This window comes from Alosa sapidissima, chromosome 6 (assembly GCF_018492685.1).
Source record: "Alosa sapidissima isolate fAloSap1 chromosome 6, fAloSap1.pri, whole genome shotgun sequence".
In the NCBI taxonomy this organism is placed as follows: domain Eukaryota; kingdom Metazoa; phylum Chordata; class Actinopteri; order Clupeiformes; family Clupeidae; genus Alosa; species Alosa sapidissima.
The window spans coordinates 2621115-2639692 of record NC_055962.1 but is presented as its reverse complement, the minus strand read 5'-3'; the positions used below and the strand labels follow the sequence as shown (position 1 = coordinate 2639692).

Below are 18578 nucleotides of genomic sequence, written 5' to 3'. Positions count from 1 at the left end.
AAATAGCTAATTGACTTTGTTTTGTCATTGCCTAGTTCAAATTCTAGGCGAGTGCAGATGCATGTACTGTAGGCTACACTTTGCTTGTCACACGCATGTTTTATTGAAGCAAGCTTTATTTGAATCATTGAATTGCATACTCAGTCTTGTGTGCCAGCAGATTCCATCTGCAGAGATGCGCTCACTCTTCGTCAAAATACCAACATACTGTTTGATTTTCTGCTCTTAAAGATTAGTTTTCTAGTTTAAGTTTAGTTTACCTTTATTGTCATTGTACCCATGATACAATAACATTTGAAGAGCTTTCCCTTAAAGTGCACCATGTTCAATGACGTTCATTTCAATTAAATAAAAGATGCTCTCATGCTCTCAAGATACACTCATGACATATATACTGTATATACCCTCTATACACATACTAAAAAAGTTGCTATTCTGTTGGGATTAAAATATTGCAAATTGCTCTTATAATAAATAAGTGTCCATATTATATAAAATTACATTAATACACAGGATTAGATGTTAAAATCCCTTGTGCCAAAAATCATGTCATTCGGATGTGTTTTGAGAAAGACACAGACTTTCCCCTAAAGATGCTAGCTGCAGCAGCAACATTTCCGGAAAGGTACTGGCTTGATGAAATTCATTCTGGACTCTATCCAACCACATAAAGACCTCGGGATACTTCGGTTTGGCTTTAGGGACCCTCTACTCACTACCACGTAAGTGTAATGTTGTTTAGAACTGTAGAAGAGGTATAAAAATAGCGTTTTGTAGCGGCGAAATGACATGCCCTGGTCACTAATAGGCTAACGAGTTTTGACTAAAAACGGTAAAATCGAACTTTCTCAAAACACATCCGAATGACATGATTTTGATGTCAACTCAACGTATGTACTCCCAATCATCCGTAAATTGATCTAAAGTGCATTTTACTCCGGATAATTCCTTTAACAGTGAAACCAGCGTCCTGGAGATACTCCCCTCCATGCTGCCACCATATTACCACATTGAAATATCCAATACCCAAAATACTCTTAACCAGCCCAGGCATGGTCAAGGTTGGCTAGGTTGGTCCGTATCGTTGATGTGGACTGAACAATAGCCATAAAAACCCTGGCCAACCAACCATCAACCTGTGTTTGTGCACAGCCCATCACAAACACAAAACAAATTAGCCAGTTAGCTTAGCCAGTTAACCTGTCTCAAGTCTTCAACCTGTGATTTATCACTAAGGCTGATATCAGTATATATATCAATTGCAGTCCAGGTGAGGTCAGCAGAGATGATGGTGCCAAGGAATTTGAATGTTTTGACTCTACACAGTCTCCATTGATGATAAGAGGAGGGAGGTCTTCCGTGTGCTTCCTCAAGTCTAGGATGATTTTTGAGGTGTTGAGAGTCAGGTTGTTGGTTGAGCACCATGCTGTTAATTTCAGGACTCATCTCCCTCTGATATTTGCCCCACCACTGTAGGGTTTGCAAAATTGACGATGGCGCTCTGGTGGTGGGTTGGATTGCAGTCATGGCTATAGAGTGAGTACAATAGTGGGCTCAGCATACACCCCTGAAGAGAGCCTGTGCTAAGGGTGCATGTGGAGGAGAAGTGGGGGCCGAGTTATACAGTCTGGGGGCGGTTTATTAGACAATCTTTTATACAGGTGCATGTGAGTTGAGGGAGGCATAGTTCAGTCAGTTTGCTGATTAGAATGTCCTCTATGTTCCTATGTCCTCTATATCCCTTGATGTTCTAGGCTCAGCGCAGTGAGGAGAGCTATGGCTATGGCATCCTCGGTTGATCTATTGGCACGATAGGCAAACTGATGTGCGTCGAGGGTTGAAGGAAGGCAGGCTTTTATATGATGTAGAACCAGCCTTTCAAAGCACTTCATGATTATGGGTGTATGCAGTGGCGCAAAAAGTGGGTATGCACTATATGTGGCGCATAGGGGCGCAGCACCATGGGGGCGCCAAAGCTATGGTAAAAAATAAAATAGTTAATTAAAAAACAATATTTTTTGGTATTTTCTATATGTAGCTGCTGTTGTGCGATTCTAAATAATCATTTCTGTATTTCCTCAATGTTATGTAGCATTTTAGAGGTCTAACAAGCTAGGCACCCTATCTCATAAGATTCTATCATAGAATTTTGACATAGAAGAGTAAGATTAATCACAATCATAACTAAAACAGCAGCCTAGTTTTGTTTGGAGGGGGGGGGGGGCGCCAATGTTGTTATTGCATACCCCTCAGCAAATGGGTACTGTAGTTGCGCCCCTGGGTGTATGGTAATGGCAGATATTACTTTCATTGGTTTAATTTAACCTACTGACCCCCCACCCCCCAACAACAAAACTTTCAACGCGTTGATATCTGTCTGTTTCCCGGTTAGGTTTGTGCATTGGTCAGCTAAAAAGTAGCCTACATAGCACTAACAACATCCACATGAAATATCTTTACAACAACGCCTGCTTTGAATAACGTACTGTCATACAGTTAATGGGATACTGTGCAGAGTTGGGAAGTTATGGTAGGCCAATTTCATAATCACATATAAGGGAAATTGTCTCTCGTTGTTGAGTAGCCTGATGGTACGCACAGTGTGTATGGCCGTACATCTGCAGGCGCGCCTGAAGCCATATGCTTCAGAACAATGCGTTTCAGACCATAAAAATAGGGCCCATAGTCTTGCTGAAGTCAATCACACTGGCCCTCATTTATGAAATGAACGTACGACCTAAAACAGGCATAGGACAGCTGTATGCTAATTTCCACTCAAATGTATGCAAGTTTTTGTAACCTACTTGCCGTAATTTAGCCTGTTATGTTGACACATTTGATGGCTTAAGATAGCTGTAGGCTATGTGGAGAGAATTACTTTCTCTTTGGAAAACACAACAGTCATACATTATTTTGTATTATTTTCAAAGGGCAAATGTATGTCATATGTTTTTTTGTAATGAATGTAGTATAATGCGTTCTCTCTGTGAAAATTTTACTTTCCCGGCTTTCTTGATGATACTTTTCTAGCTGTGAAAATGAACAAGGTTCAGCTGGACTTGCACTGTGGCTATCTCGAGGGCACAAATGTTTCTCTTTTGGACGTGTAATGCACCTCCATGTCATAAATTCTAAGGGCAAAGCCTTTAAAACAAGCATATATAGGGGCGTGATATTTAAATTATGCTTGTTTCCAGCCGCCACATTTATCAACACACATTAATTCTTACGCTAGAATTAGAGAAACGAAAGTTTCATGAATCATATCTGAGTCCCATCGTAAGATGATTTCTGCGCTGAAATCTACACTGGTTTCTACGCTCGGTTGATAAATGATGGCCAGTCTCCTCTCATTGTGGTCCCACAACATTCCATAAATAGTTATTGCAAAATGGTTCATTAACATTTATTACAAAAATATTATTGGATAATCGTTGACGGGAAAGATGGGACATCACATCCCACATGAAAAAGGATATCTATAGTTTTTGCATGACAACTTTGCACTTTGTCCGCCTTTTAAATTAGGGCTTTTTAAACTGCAAACAAAAATTCAGGCAGCACAAAGGAGAAGGTTGGGAGTGTAACCACGTGCCTGCGGTAAAGGCAAAGTCTGATCCTTGAGAAAGAAGTGGAGGAAATTGTATACAAAAGGAAACATTATCAAAAAAGTCATAGACTGAAATTGTACAGGATTACACAAAAAATTGTTTGCGTATTTTAAATTTTACTTTAGATTTTTTTTCTCTGAGTTTTATTCTCTCAAATTCATATTCTTTTTGATGAATATTTGGGTACAAATATTAGTCTGTAAGAGGCACACTGGGTAAAGTTTGCATTAAAGTCAGTTCCACTTGTGTCAACTGTATACCTCTGTTTATACATGAGGATGACAGAAAACAGAAAATCTTGTCTTTATCTCAATGTCATACTTGGTCAATGCCAAGCCTGGTTAGTGGAAAATATATTGTATATTAAGATTATTGATAATGATATATTATTATTCATTTGTATTGCTATTTTCTGCCTATTGTGTTAATTTAATTCTAAACTATCTTTACCCCACTTTTTATCACCAGCTTCATTAACTCCCACCACCTTTGTCACAACTAACATACCTGTTACTAATGAAACAACATATGGTAAGACTTTTAACAAAGTGGCGTGCTTCTGGTTACTGTTTCATGACCCAGCTCTTCTTCAAGTAAAAGTTAATTGATTGTCTTTACCAAAGTAAATCTGCGGTTTATGTGGAGAATACATTTTCTGTCCTTTGTAGCCTACATGTAGATGCCTATAATACAAAACATTTCAATTTGCAATTTCAATTTAATTTCACTTATAGAGTGCCAAAACATTACACATGTCTCATGGCGCTTTACAGAGTGTTAAACAATTCAGAGAGATGAGTAACAGGGGCGAGGAAAAACTCCCTAGAATTGGAGATACATATAGGAAACCTCGAGCAGATCCACGACTTAAGGGCCTGACCAATCTGCCTAGGGTCAGTTACAGAGCAGTAAGGTCTGTATACATGATAAATGAATAGGTTAGTTAGGTGATATCTGTGAGAAGTTTGTTAGATGACTTAAGATTAAAGGGACACTAGGCAAGCCTGATGCTTTTTCTCTACGAAACTCGGTCTGAAGCTCTTTTCCTTTTCTTTGCGTCTTCCGTCAAGGGTTTTCGCTGCTTCTTCGCCGGCTCTGCCATTATACACACGTTTGCAACAAGCCTCTGTGTTAGCCTGCCTCTGTGCTGTAAACTGATCCTGCTTCGGTCGGCGGGTAGGATACACCGAACTTGCAAGTAGGATCTTCTTCCTACAGGCAGTAGGGGCGGGCGAGAGAGCCTTCATTCGCCCCGTAATGAGTCATTTAACCATATACCGACTTACGAAGATGATTAATTAACACGAAAACGTTGCCTGGTGTCCCTTTAACATTGTTGTGGTCCCAAACAAAAGATTATGTTCTTTATCTTCCAAAAAAATAGACCTTAGGTTGTTATTAGACTAGAGTTGTCCTTCATGTGGTTCTTGAGATATTTTAATGTGAAGTGAACAGATGGGATTTTACGGAATCTAACATCCAGCAAAATGTTTTTTTTTTTTTTATTTGTATGATGCCATGTATGAACGGTAGAATGAAAAAGCAGATCGATATGGGTCATTCCGTGTGATATCACCAAATTTCATCAAAATTTGGCAGGTGACCCTCTACGAAAAAATCTGAAAAAAAATCACAGGTGTTTGTAGACCACTGAGTTTTAGAAACCCCTTTTTATGTTCCTTTATTACATTAATTTTCCAACTTCTTTCCCAGATCACATGGAGACAAAGCACTGATATCCATCTTGATGATCTTTGTTTGTCTCTCACAGAGGGAGGACTGCATAGACTTTACCTAACCAGCTGTCTAGTAATTATTAGTACTCACATAGGCACTGATAGGTTGAAACTGGTGTTGAAAACTGGTTACAAAGATGGCAATTATGCTAAATCCTCTTACTGCATGTATGATGACCAGTCAGTACAGGGTGTTCTACAACAACATAAAAAAACTCTACTAACCATCTAACCTTGTGTGTACCATCAATAGCACAAACATCACCAGTGTCAGTCACCACTAGTATACCATCCATCTCCAGCAGCACAAGTAAGATGTCACTCGTACATAACACCTTTTTAACCATCATTTATCTAATTAATCAATTTAATTGACCCATACTTTATTAACTTTGATATATGGTTATTGTAATGCAGCTATTTGCCATTATGTTTTATTTTTAATTGGTTGTGTTTACATTTAGGCTAAGTATTTTTATATATTACTGTAATGGTCACTTTAATTGTTAATTATTATTCTATTGTTGCAAGTCACTTTGGGTAAAAAAAATCTGCTGAATACCATAACCGTAACAGTTATAAAATATGCTTTTTAACTTTTATAAACCAGGGTACATATATAGTATATAGATTCATTCCATGTACTCATCTAGATGTTTTAAATATATGAACTATATACTTATTAATTCATCTTAATCTATTGATTTGTTTATGCCTTCTGGTTATCAGTTCAGACACCCACAGCACATGTAACCACCATTAGCATGACTTTAAAAGCAAGCACTGGTAAGCATTACCATTTCAAATAATTATGTTAAAAACATGGATTGTCCTCATGCTTAAGTAATGAATACAGTTGAAAGTTTGGGGTAGAGGCCACACAATAGGTTTTTAGCTTTGAATTGCAGCGGTTCTTTCTGTCCAGTGTTGAAAAATCTTCACTCAGTGTCACTGATCCTAACATACACACAATAAAGCAATTCAGTATATTTGTCTTGAGGACAAAATAGCTCCATGCTATTAAGCGAGCTATATTTGGTTACACTTTACTTGAAGGTAGCCTATCTACATAAGAGTGACATGACACCGTCATGAACATTTATGACATAACACTTCTGTCATCAAGTGTCATTTGGTTTTTGTCATGACAAGTTAGGGTTAGGTTTAGGGTTAAGGGTGTTACCTATATGATATGGCTATTAATACTTTATGGGGCATGTCACCACAAAAGTTGGTCAAAAAATGTTTTATTGGAATATCTAAAGTTACCTATCTCTAAAATAAGGGGTCATCTGTAAAATTTGTGAGGTCAAAGTCCTTTTAGGCAAGTCTCTGGGCAGTATCCATAATTCCACATAGGAACCATTACAAGTACATCATGTCAATCCACACTGAAATCTGACTTAAACAATTTAAAAATCTATTCCAAAATATCTCAAATAAGGCTCTCTTATAAAGTGAGGTGTAACTTCAAATGAATGCATAGCAACCAGATACATCCTGCCAACTAACAAAGATAGAGGACAACCACACGTTTCCTTATCTTTAATCTTTTATCTTTCCTTACCGACTAACCATTGACCAGTGATCAATATAGTTGATGTCTGGGACACATCGATAAAACTTTTGAGGTAATGTGAATGTTTGATCTGAAGATGTCATTGTTTTTAGATGTTCTTTGCATAAACCCCCTAAAGAAAGTCTTCAGTCAAGGAGTGTGATTTTGATATTGCCAGTCCCAGGGAGGAATATGGCTACCTAACATGCCCCATATAATGTAAAATCTGCCTGTATTGCGGATAACTAAACTAAATGACTAAAGTCAACTAAAACAGTTGGCCATCATGGTGTTATATTGTGTTGTATTCGTTTAATTCGTTGAGGCGTGCATTAGGCATAGCCTGCCGCATCAATATGACTGATGCCTGATTTAGGGTTACAAAAAAGAAAAGTAGGCTAATAAACACACATCTTATGCTACACCAGGGCTTGAAAACGAAATTATTTTTCAAATGTTCCGTTCCGAACGGTTCAGGTAGGCCTATGTTTAACGTTTTCGTTCTTGCATGCGTTCCGCCACCAACATATCGGTCCTGAACCGGTTCGGAACGCAAAATATCGTTCGTTCTTAAAGTTCCGGCAGTGTTTGGCGGGCCTATCAAGTCTATTTTTGTGGACTTTAGAATAGACGTACTCATTATTTCCCCTTGATTTAGCCTATACCGTAGCTATGCCCCAAAATAATAAATCACAGGCGGCACCCAAAAACATTCAGATGGGCTATCCATCCCATAGCCTACAGATTTACTGTAGGCCTAACCTATGCCTATAAATCATTTCTTATCAAAAATATTTCTGGATACGTGCTAAACTCCTTACCTGGTTGCAGCCTAAATTTTATCCATATGGAGATCTTCAAAGGCTTGCGCTATAATTCCAACCCTGTTTATAAACGAACCTGTCTGTTGCTGACAAGGCCTCTCTCAAATTTCCCGTTAATCCCGTTTGCATAGAATAGGCTATAATTGCGCAAACATTTCAAATCCCGACTTTAAAACGACAAGGCGTGGACAGGCAAAATAGGCTATTATGCATAGGCTACAAGCAATTTCCAAATCAGTTTCAGTAGCCTACGCTACGAGCTGGCCTAAGATCCGAAGTGGCAGACGGATAGGTTACATTACAACGGCAAGACAAAATATACACATTTGGACCAAATGTCAATTTATTCTGGGTTTTTTTTTTCAAACTGCAGAAATCAAATTATTAGGTTGTTCGCCTACAATCAAACGAGTAGAACACTTAGGATATGCTTTTGTGAAATTTTATAAAATATATAGAGAACGAAAAAAAACATTATTAACCGGTTTTGTGGATTTCAGAATAACGTTTCTGTTCCGGAACAGTTGAAGACCATTTTGTTTTCGTTTCCGTTTCCGCTCCTCGTACAATTCCGTAAAATTCCGTTCGTTTTCGGTTTTCGTTTTCGTTCCTTGAACCGGTTCGGAGCCCTGTGCTACACTAAAGTGGATCTCTGCCTATAGACTTGAAAACACCTCTGTGTTGCTCACTGTTACTGGGTAAATGAAAGACTTGCTGAAGTGAGCTAAACAAGTGTCACTCACAAATTCCCATAACCCCAACTGGCCTTTTTGAATTCCTTTGCGAAAATGAAAAGTCTCCCCTGGATGCAATTGTAAATTTACCTAGGCCCAATAGCCTAATGTTGCCTCGGAAAGTTATTGCTTGTTTTTTGTTAGCATTATTTTTTTCATATTTTCCAAAGGTGCCAATAAATCTGGAGAGTACTGTAACAGCTAATGACTACTAGCACCCCCGTCGATGCGTGTGTAACATAGGTGAACTCGTTGGCTACTATTGACAGTATGATGCAATGACACATCGAGTCTTGTCCCATTTCGTAGGTAAAGATTTCAACCCCTTACACTTCTCACTCCCCAGTGAAGGGGCACTTCAAAGAAGTGGCAGGGTCAAGGGAAGAGAAATAGTACAGGGCCTTTATACCCTATCATGGTGCCAGTTAACCTAATTAGTAGTGAATTGTTCCTCATTCTGTTGTCTTTAACATTTCCAGCCTTGTAGCAGCCAATAATGTAATAATGGCCTATAACGTCATAATGGCCAGTGACATAATAATTTTAATGTAATAAAGCCAATAAAGTATTAATTTGCCAATAATGTCATAACATTTCTGAACCAATAACGTAATAACTTTTTTCCAATAATGTAATAAGTTATTACATTATTGGATGGTTATTACGTTATTGGCTGGGTTAAAAAAACAACTTTTTTATGTAATAACTGCAGTCAATTATGTAATAACATACTGATATCACTTTATTTAAGGTTTATTTACTAGATATAAAGTGTCACCATGACACTTTACTTAGCTCAAATAGCTGCTTAAAAACATGACCATATAAACACCCCTACCCAGGGATGGATTACTGCACGGGCCTACCAGGCCCAGGGGGTCAGGGGGCCCTGAAGCCCAAGCCTTTGCATGGAATCATTGTCTCAATATCATTTTCTGGGGGATGACCCCCAAACCTCCCCTCCCACATATACGGCCATAAGTGGGGGGGCCCTTAATACATCTGGGCCCAGGGGGCCGGAAGTTCATAATCCGCCCATGCCCCTAGGTACACCCCCCCTACACACACACACCACCACCACCACCCCCCGCACACACACACACATACATACAGTACATACCATTCCCCCCCCCCCCCCCACACACACACACACACATCTACACCTTACCCCCCCCCACCCTTCTTTTAATAATAACTGAGTGTAAGTTACCTTTCATTTGAGATCTAACCTCTGTTTTGACAAATGTACCATACAACAGTCAACAGTGGTTTTTGATGTGCTAGCTGGCCTCCTTAGCTTTCTATCTATAAATTACAGGAGCATCTGTCTGTCTGTCTGTTATTCGCATATTTCTCGAGCCGTTCCTCCGATTGATTTCAAATGTGGAAGGTGTCTTGCTACAGGCACGAGTAAGTGCAGTGCCAAGTTAGACATTTGGATAAGTAATGCAAAAGATATTGTTAAATATATCGGTAAAAGAAGAACATATTGGGTTTCTCCGCTCTACTGTAGTTACTCCCCCTCATTTACAGTAGATCAGCTACAAAGAGTGGTAGACAGAGAGTGATGTCACTTATAGGCTACCAGAGATTGTTGAGTCACATCATTGCAAATTTCATACGATGATGCATCATTCCACAAAATGGTTTGTCTTTTCTATCAGGAAGTTATTCAATAAGCATTCATAAAAATATAGCATACACATAATACATATAGCATACACATAACACATAAAATGGCATAAGCCTAACAGCTGTTTTGAGCCTTAACTCAAAACAGCTGTTAGGCTTATGCCATTTTGATCTGTAAAAATGTCACATGTAGGCATGCCTAAATTCTCCTTACTGCACATTAATTATAGGCTAATATATTATAATATATTCATTATTGAATGCTTAGCTGGAATGATGTTTCCCTATCATCCTATTTTTAAAGCAGGCATACCTGCGGGCATGAAATTGGGCTACGGGTTTTCTACAGGAATGGCATGTTTGAACGGGTACTGTACTAGTTCATTAATGCAAAAAACGGTCTTGTTCAAAGCTCCACCAATTAACATAATTTTGTTCTCAATCAAATGGTTGAACTTGTTAACTACCGTAAATAGACCCTAGGTTGTTTTTACTGCGGAGTTACACTTTAATGTTAGGGTGTCGAGACACTTTTTTTCTTCCCCAAAGAGAGAGGCTACAGTACTCTGGCAAAGTATTGTAACAAGCACTTCTTATTACAGTATACATGTACTACTGGTCTGTAGGTACCCAAAAAAAACATTGTGTATGGACAACGTAAATATGTGATATTACATATCGTTACATAGGTTGTTAAAATGTACTTCATCATGTAAATGCACTGAAACAAGTACCCCGTAAAATAAAGTGAATATTGACAGATTTAGTAACTGTCTTAACTGTCAGTTACATTGTTTATTATTTACCATTTCTTACTCAATCAATAACTTTTAAAATAAATTGTTGCCACAGTCAATAACACTATATTTCCTAACATGTAATATATTAAACTGATCTAACTTGCTCAGATCTTAATGCAAGGAACTAAAGGCATACTGAGACAATAAGAATAACTAATTTTTAATATGTCAACACTTAACATGCAACATATGCTTTTTGTGATTTGATTTTGTTTTCACCCTTGGTGGCAGTCTCTCCCACAAGTACCCTCCCTCCAACTGTTAACCAACCTGCTTCCATTACTAACCAGAATCATGAGGGTAAGAAGAATATTGTCAACATTGTCAAATCAAGCATAAACAGTAAAAATATATAAAATGTCATGCTTTGATTTTCTGTTAACTGTGCTCTGCTTATAGTACATGATGCACACATGTCTACTGTGACATTTAACCAGATGTGCTTACCTGTGTGTCATTTGTTTCACATTCAGTAAGGGTTTTCAATTGAATTTTTTGAGTGTCCTAACTCAACTATTTGATATTGCCCCCTGAGATTTTATACATGGTTGTCTTCTTTCACCAATCACCGTGGTAGACAGATAATAGTGTACTATTTCATATTTCTATTCCTTATCGAGTTTATTTAAGCCTAGACTCTCAATTAATTTATTTAGATGCTTCCATCCTTGTTTTTCTTTTTCAATCTTAATTGATATTCATATACAGTATATTCACATAATTCTGTAATAACAAAAATAGCATACTAATTGTATTGCACATTAATGCACACTGTCTGTATTTATTTTTTTTAATGATGTATGTTTTTTCGTGATATTGCTTCCAGAAGTGCTAACAACATTACATTGTGACCATCAGAAATATACACATGGAACACAATTCTCACATTTACTAATGCATACAATAAATAACAGATTGCTTTGACCTCCCCACTTTCAAACGGCCTGATCCTGGATTCGGAAGAGAGAGAAAAAATTGTGTATTTGTGGTCTGCGCTCCGAGTCACTCAACGTCCTGTGTCACTGTCCACCACAACACCAGTGAGACTTCATGGCATTCCTGCTATCAGAACGTCCAAATTCTCTTTGGGTTTTATCTCCACCCCACTCATTTGGCCTTTGAGGAAGAAGCAGGAGTCCCCTACCACTACCACCCAGGCGCAAGAACAGCCATTTGCACGTGTAACTAAACCACCTGCCCCACAAACAGTGAGCCTTTTAGGCACATCTCTAAGATCAGAAACATCAGCAGATATCAGTAAACTGAAACAGACTAATCCTCAGGTGGATCTATCATTGCAACAGGCAGATGTCCAGAACAAAAGCACAAACATTGAGTCTTTCCAAGTACTGTCTCTCAACAACCGTAAAAACAAACCACTAGGCCAACCGATGGTATTGAATGTTGATCGAGAAAACAGGACTTTGACTGAGGCACTGGATTATGCATCTGGAATTGAACCATTTTTCAACTCTGATATTGGAGTCAATCCTTTTGGCCTTTATGATCTTGACTCAATCTATTCTCACGTGGAAACCATGAATTCCGATCACCTGGATGCTACCATCTACAATGATGTGTTAATACTCAGCAACCCAACGACTCCTCCTTCTAATGTGGACAAACTCTTTCATAGTCAATATGCCATACTTCCCTGGGGTGTGACTGAAGCTACGGTACTTCAAACCACAATGTGGAGCAGGTGGTCCATTCCAATCAATTCAGTACAGACTTTGCTTTCAAGAGGAGCACTTATGGAGATGTATGAACCAAGCGCCAACAGCAGGCAAAAAACTGACAACTCTATCTCAAGTGAAATTATACTGCACAATTACAAGACAGACTTCCATCTAATGAGCACACAGTCCTGGCATACACCATTGTCTTCAGTAGGAGTCCTCCGTGAACACTCCAAAGGCATATTGACTCCTACACCAGTATTAAGTTTACTGCCTACCAACCATAAAACATCTCCAAAAAATAAAACTTTACAGCTATTAGCTTTCAATTCTTCAACACAAAGTAATGGGGCTTTCAGCATGGCAAAACCATTGTTTTTGTCCCTACCAAGTCTTATCATTACAGAGAAAACGATTCAACCTCTTACTGATACTGTTCATGAAAATATGTCTCTCAACCTATCACAGAATAGGGAACCATTAGAGGCTAGTTTGACACACTCTATTTACTTCCAACATGACTTGTTAACAACTGATGATATAGTTCCTGCTCAGTTATATTTGGAACATCTCACTGCAATAGCTACTGCCATGACTCCTGACTCTCCTAGAACATCAAACATGTTTCCCTCCAAGAGTGTCAGTGATTCCATTTTACCTTCATTGAGAAGTCATTTTAACTCTATTCTCAGTGATTATTTGGAAGACACACAACCTAAAATCCGTTTTGGCGAATTAAGCTCTAACTGGCCCATGAGAACTGGTGTGATAATGCCAGACTCAACACGGAAGTCCCAAATAGATATACCTCATACTTCAAATCTGTCACAGATTTACGGAAGCCGTTTTACAGAAACTCCAATGTTTGGGAGTAAAGGCCATAAGCATTATGCAAACACAAACAATGTGTCAATGATGACAAGCTTTCATATGTCATTTAACACAGTGTTGATATCAGGTAGGATGACATTGGATGTTTTGCCCACAATTTTATTATCACCTCAAACAGGACTCACACAGAGTCATTCAGGTTTAGAGTGGTCCTTAACAAGTTCTGTCTCTTCTACTGATATCGTCAGTCACAAACTCTCTTATATTCTTCTCAAACCATCTAAACCTCAGCATGGACATTTAGAACTATTTAACCCCATAGATACATCCATTGATCTTCCGATTGAGACATTGTCAACAGATAATGACCTTTCTCAACTACAGATGAGCCCCAGTCATCTGATAGAGCATAGTACATTTTATTCTCAGGGAAAATGGTATGAGTGGGGTTTCAGTACATTACACTTGCCATTCTCTACCAATTCATTGCCAGTCCACTCTGCCAGTATGAATCCTTTCCCCAAATACACTGTTATGGATGCAGCCCACTCTTCAACTGACATTTCTCCAAGGGTTATTAGCACAGTAATGGAGAAAGCCCAGTCAGCTGGATCTGTCTCCTTTCCACACACTGAAATAACAGTTTCTTCCCTGCAGAGCCACATTACTCCTGGAAGTCAATCAGCAGTAAAGGCCCCATCGATAGCAAAAAACAACACTTTCCCGTCTAACACCAAGCCTACAACATTTGTAAATTCAGGGTTATCTAGCAGCGGGACACAGTACAGAGAAGATGGACATAATGATCATCCACTTTCAACAGATGATAAGTTAGCAAGCCAAATAGGACATGGCAACAAAGAGGCTGCTGTCCAAGTTTCAACCACACTCTTTCCTCTGACTGGTGACAATCATTCATTAGTCCACACACCAATGTCATTTTCTGCACTACCTGATAGAGTTACTGCTCTGGACAGCACTGTGCCTTTTAGCACCACCCCATGGAGCTTTCCAGTCTTGACTGAACTTGCATCCTGTCCATGTAAAACACACTCTCATGTTGTGTGTCTGTGTGGACGTGCAGCCGGGAACAGTATGTCTTCCAGTCACTATTTAATTTGTGCTTGTAGTCTTAGGAATGGCATTGTACTTTTTTCCAATTTGTGAAAAATTGATCATCCTTTTCAGTAGTTCTAGTGGGATGATAACTAGATTTATTTTCTTAATGTCATTAGTGAGCATTAACATTTTGTAGTATTTTCCAAATCAGCTGTTCTAAGGTGGCTTGGGAGCTCTCCTATGGACAAAGAATCTAGTGTTGTTACAGAGGACTACATTATTTCTCTTTAGTTTTAGTTGTGCATTTTCTCTTAGGAGATTTCTAAAGCTTTTAGGCTGTAAAGCCCATTGGCGACTACAATCCCTGTATTGTACTTTGAATCCATTTTAATTAAGTCTGGTGTGTCTATGACAATGTTTTAACAGGTAATCTCAGAACAAAATGTCATTTTTTCAAAATAATACATCAGAAGTCTCCTAAGATTAGTTTTGCCATGCAAAATAAATGTAATTTATTGTAGATATACACTAACAATGCAACTTAATACTTTTTAGTTTATTAGTGCTAGTGGAACTACCCTGTATTGTCAAGTGGAGCATAGCAGTAACAGGATTTTGCGAAAGGCTGAAAGGCTGTAGTAACACAGAAGAAATGAAATATTCTAACTGAACCATTTGGAAATATGTATATAGATATCTCATAGAGATACATAGTTGTCGTCAGCCAACTGCTCCTCAGGTATGCTGCTATGCAACACGGACATTTAGCTCGGTGGTGGAATTCACTTAAAGTTATGCAAACAATCTGTCCTTTCTTTTTTATTGCAGAGGTATTCTACAGAGTTGAACTTGTTTTCCCTCAACAGAATGAGCCTGATGTGACTGAACTCACAGAATTGGTAATGAAACATCTGTCATTTTTTTTATCTACTCTAACCTAAAGACCAAAGATAATTTGAAAGTTTTGTTTTACAGCTCAAGTCGACTTCCCACTACTGGATATATCCAAAACATGTGAAGTGTGACAGGTGAGAGATTTTATTCACCATAATAAACTACATTTTCTTAACCTTGGATGTAGAGTGCATAAATCTGCTTTTAATCTGTAAAAAATCACTGTTGATTTGTTTGGTAAGTAAACTGTACTGTCACAATTTTTTTATTAAACATTCTTGTGTGCATTCTCCCTCAGCCTAGTTCTTAATTGCTCCCCTTTCCGCTGCCCAAATGCACGGGTAGTTTTTTGACATACTTTAGACATATCCCCTTTAGAAATGGAACAGAAAAACAAAAATTTGCTGATGGAATAATTTTCAAGCTTTATACATGGACATGGAAAGAAAATTGCTGTCGCTCACTTGGATCATTATCTTACAAGAAATTCATAAGAAAAAGTGAATTTCAAATGTGTGTTTTACAGGGGCCAGGTTGGGGCAGGGGCAGAGTCAGAGAAGGCTCAGGGTGACAAATAAATAACCCAAAAAGTGTTTGACACAAATAAATAACACAAAAAAGTATAATTTGGAGTAAAATAATTATGTAAAATAGATTCTTTATAATACTAAACTGAACATTATTGACCAAATGTTTTATGTGAGTAAAATTATCATTAACATGTGATATGACGTGTCTATGGTAAATGCAATGTAACAACGAAGGAAGTGCTTTTCAACTGGAGAGAAAACATTAATGCTATTTGTTTTATCAGAACACACACCAGCTTTTTTGTTGTCAGCTGACACAGAGGCATAAAGAGGGCTGTCTGGAGTTCATTCAAAATTTGGAATTGAGTGTAAACTGTTCTCATACATTTTGCTGCAGACAATTTTTGTATTGTTCCATGTTTGTAAATGACCGAGCCATAAAAACTAACCAAAGAGTAAGCTCTCCTCCTCAAGCATAAAGGAAATTGTATTTTGGTCTACCTAGTAGGTTTTAGGCACTGTGATCTGCAAAAAAAAATGTAAGAAATTTGACCAACATCAAAGTACTGTAAGGTGTTCAGTTTGGTTTTATTTGTAGACATTACATCCTGACAGCTCTGGCCCTTACCCTGGTGATAAGATACAATTTCCAATGGCGTGTATCCTGAACATGGAAATGTCTACCTTGTACTGGTATCAAGTCAAGGCAAGGCCATTTTCTTTATATAGAACGTTTCATACACAGGAGTAATTCAATGTGCTTTACATAAACAAGAGCAAAAAGTACATAAAAGCCTAAAAGGGCAGTAGTTTAAAAAGTAGAATACATAAAATGGATTAGTTAAAAGACAACATAGAATTACTGGAACACAGCCAACAACTTAACCTTGTGCTTCATGTAACTCCAGTTTGTCTGTGGCATTAAATGTAGCTATAGACCAGCTAACACAAAAAAATCTATGGCTATCAGACAGTTTCTTGACAAATTATTAATACTGTGACAAAGCCTCTGTCCGCCTTTGATTTAATACCAGCACGCAACCAGACTTCCCTTTCATTTCTCACTTTGGCCTATAGGACAAATCTGCTCCTTGATATTTTAATTCAATGATCAAGATGTACATCCCCAACCGCCCACTGCGGTCTTCTGATGAGTGTCTATTGTGTAATAAATGCTAGGTCAAATTCAAGACTCTTTTCCTCAGTGGTTCCTCGTTGGTGGAATGAGTTGCCCAGTGCTCTCCATTCCTGTGATAGTTTTGGGTCTTTTAAGAGGGGTCTAAAGGCATATCTGTTCAACATGCACTTAGTTCATTAAGCGCTTCTTATGCGTTATGGTTTCTATAATATTGTTGTATTTCCATTAGGTTGTTGACTATTTTCACATTGTTGTTTATTATTGATATTCTCCTTAATGTAGTCTTACCATGTTATTGTCTTTGGCAGAGGTAACTGCTGTATCCCTTTAAAACCACATTATTGGTGTTTTGTCTTTAGCACTTTCAAGCCAAAGAGTGCAAATAGAAAGTAAACACTATTAATGACTGATCTTCTTTAATATTTCTATTTTGTTGTCAGGGACAACAAATGCCAGGCCATTTTGGTTCACAATATGACCATGAATTCAAGTGCCATAATGGCAGATATAAAGGATAGGCTGAGGTCCTCAACGATGGATGAAAATGGATCAGTGGTAGTAACGTTGGAAACTGTTGGTATGACTTACTGTTGACACTTCCTTCAGAGTGGATATCAACTTCATCAATCCTTTAACAGTATTTATGAGGCGAAAATGTATGTCTTTTATTCTGATTGATGACAGAAAACTGTCCTGAAGAGAAAGATCTCAGCGATGACCGTTACAAGTGGCTTGAGAGCAGACCCATGGTGACCGTACATATTCCCTGTTTGCATTTTAAGGACCAATATGCCTCCAGAACCTGGTGAGATAGAAATTGATTGTTTGTTTTACAGGTTTTACACAGGCACTATTACAGAAACTAGATGTACCACATAGCGGTACAAAATATGACAGCCGCTCAGTCCTGTACATCCGCGAAAATAAATCACACTTATCAATTTGTCTCCATCTTCTACTCCACCCCCCACTCTTGAAACCGTCAAGGTTATAAGATTAACGTACCTGCAGTAAAAACCAAGCATGTCCGATAAACATTCTCATGTTTATTTCGGCTTTAAGAAGAACTGGGAATTACATTACATGTGACAATCATCCTACCCTTATTAGACATTCTCTGCCGTAAACTACAGTGTGGTCCTTGTAGGAAGCGTCTATTGTTTTTCCAACTCACTTTAGATTAACTTCCAACAAAGTTACATCTCTGCAACGCTGCGCCATTTGGTGGACCAACTACGTATCGGCAATACTGGAAATGCAGCCTTAATGATGATGATGAATATTCGTTTTTCCTTTAATCCTACTGAATTTGTAATTATGTATCGCCCATTATAATTGCTGATACCGATAGTATGTGCGTTCCTATGTGTATGTGTGTGTGCGTGTGTGTATGTGTGTGTGTGCATGTGTATATGTGTGCGTGCGTGTGTGCATGTCTGTGTGTATGTGAATATGTGTGTGCATGTGTGTGTTTCTGTCTGTGTGTGTATGTGTGCATGCGTACGTGCGTGTGTGTGTGTCTGTGTATGTGGATGCAGGGTTCTCAAGTTTT

The 18578-nt window shown here is 38.3% G+C and overlaps 1 protein-coding gene across 11 annotated transcripts in view; it reads left to right on the top strand.

Moving 5' to 3' along the window:
• The window catches only part of adgrg6 (adhesion G protein-coupled receptor G6), a 97450-nt gene that overhangs the window by 51122 nt on the left and 27750 nt on the right, over positions 1 to 18578 (top strand). For 3 of the 11 annotated variants that reach the window (XR_006032314.1, XM_042095010.1, XM_042095011.1), the window contains exons 1-5: positions 11202 to 14498; positions 15293 to 15363; positions 15440 to 15492; positions 17467 to 17603; positions 17711 to 17831. Coding sequence is in view for 10 of the 11 variants with exons in the window: in XM_042095010.1 (XP_041950944.1) it covers positions 12287 to 14498; positions 15293 to 15363; positions 15440 to 15492; positions 17467 to 17603; positions 17711 to 17831 (2594 nt within the window). In the remaining variant the exon portion in view is untranslated. The other 8 variants (XM_042095013.1, XM_042095012.1, XM_042095016.1 and 5 more) reach the window with 5 other exon arrangements.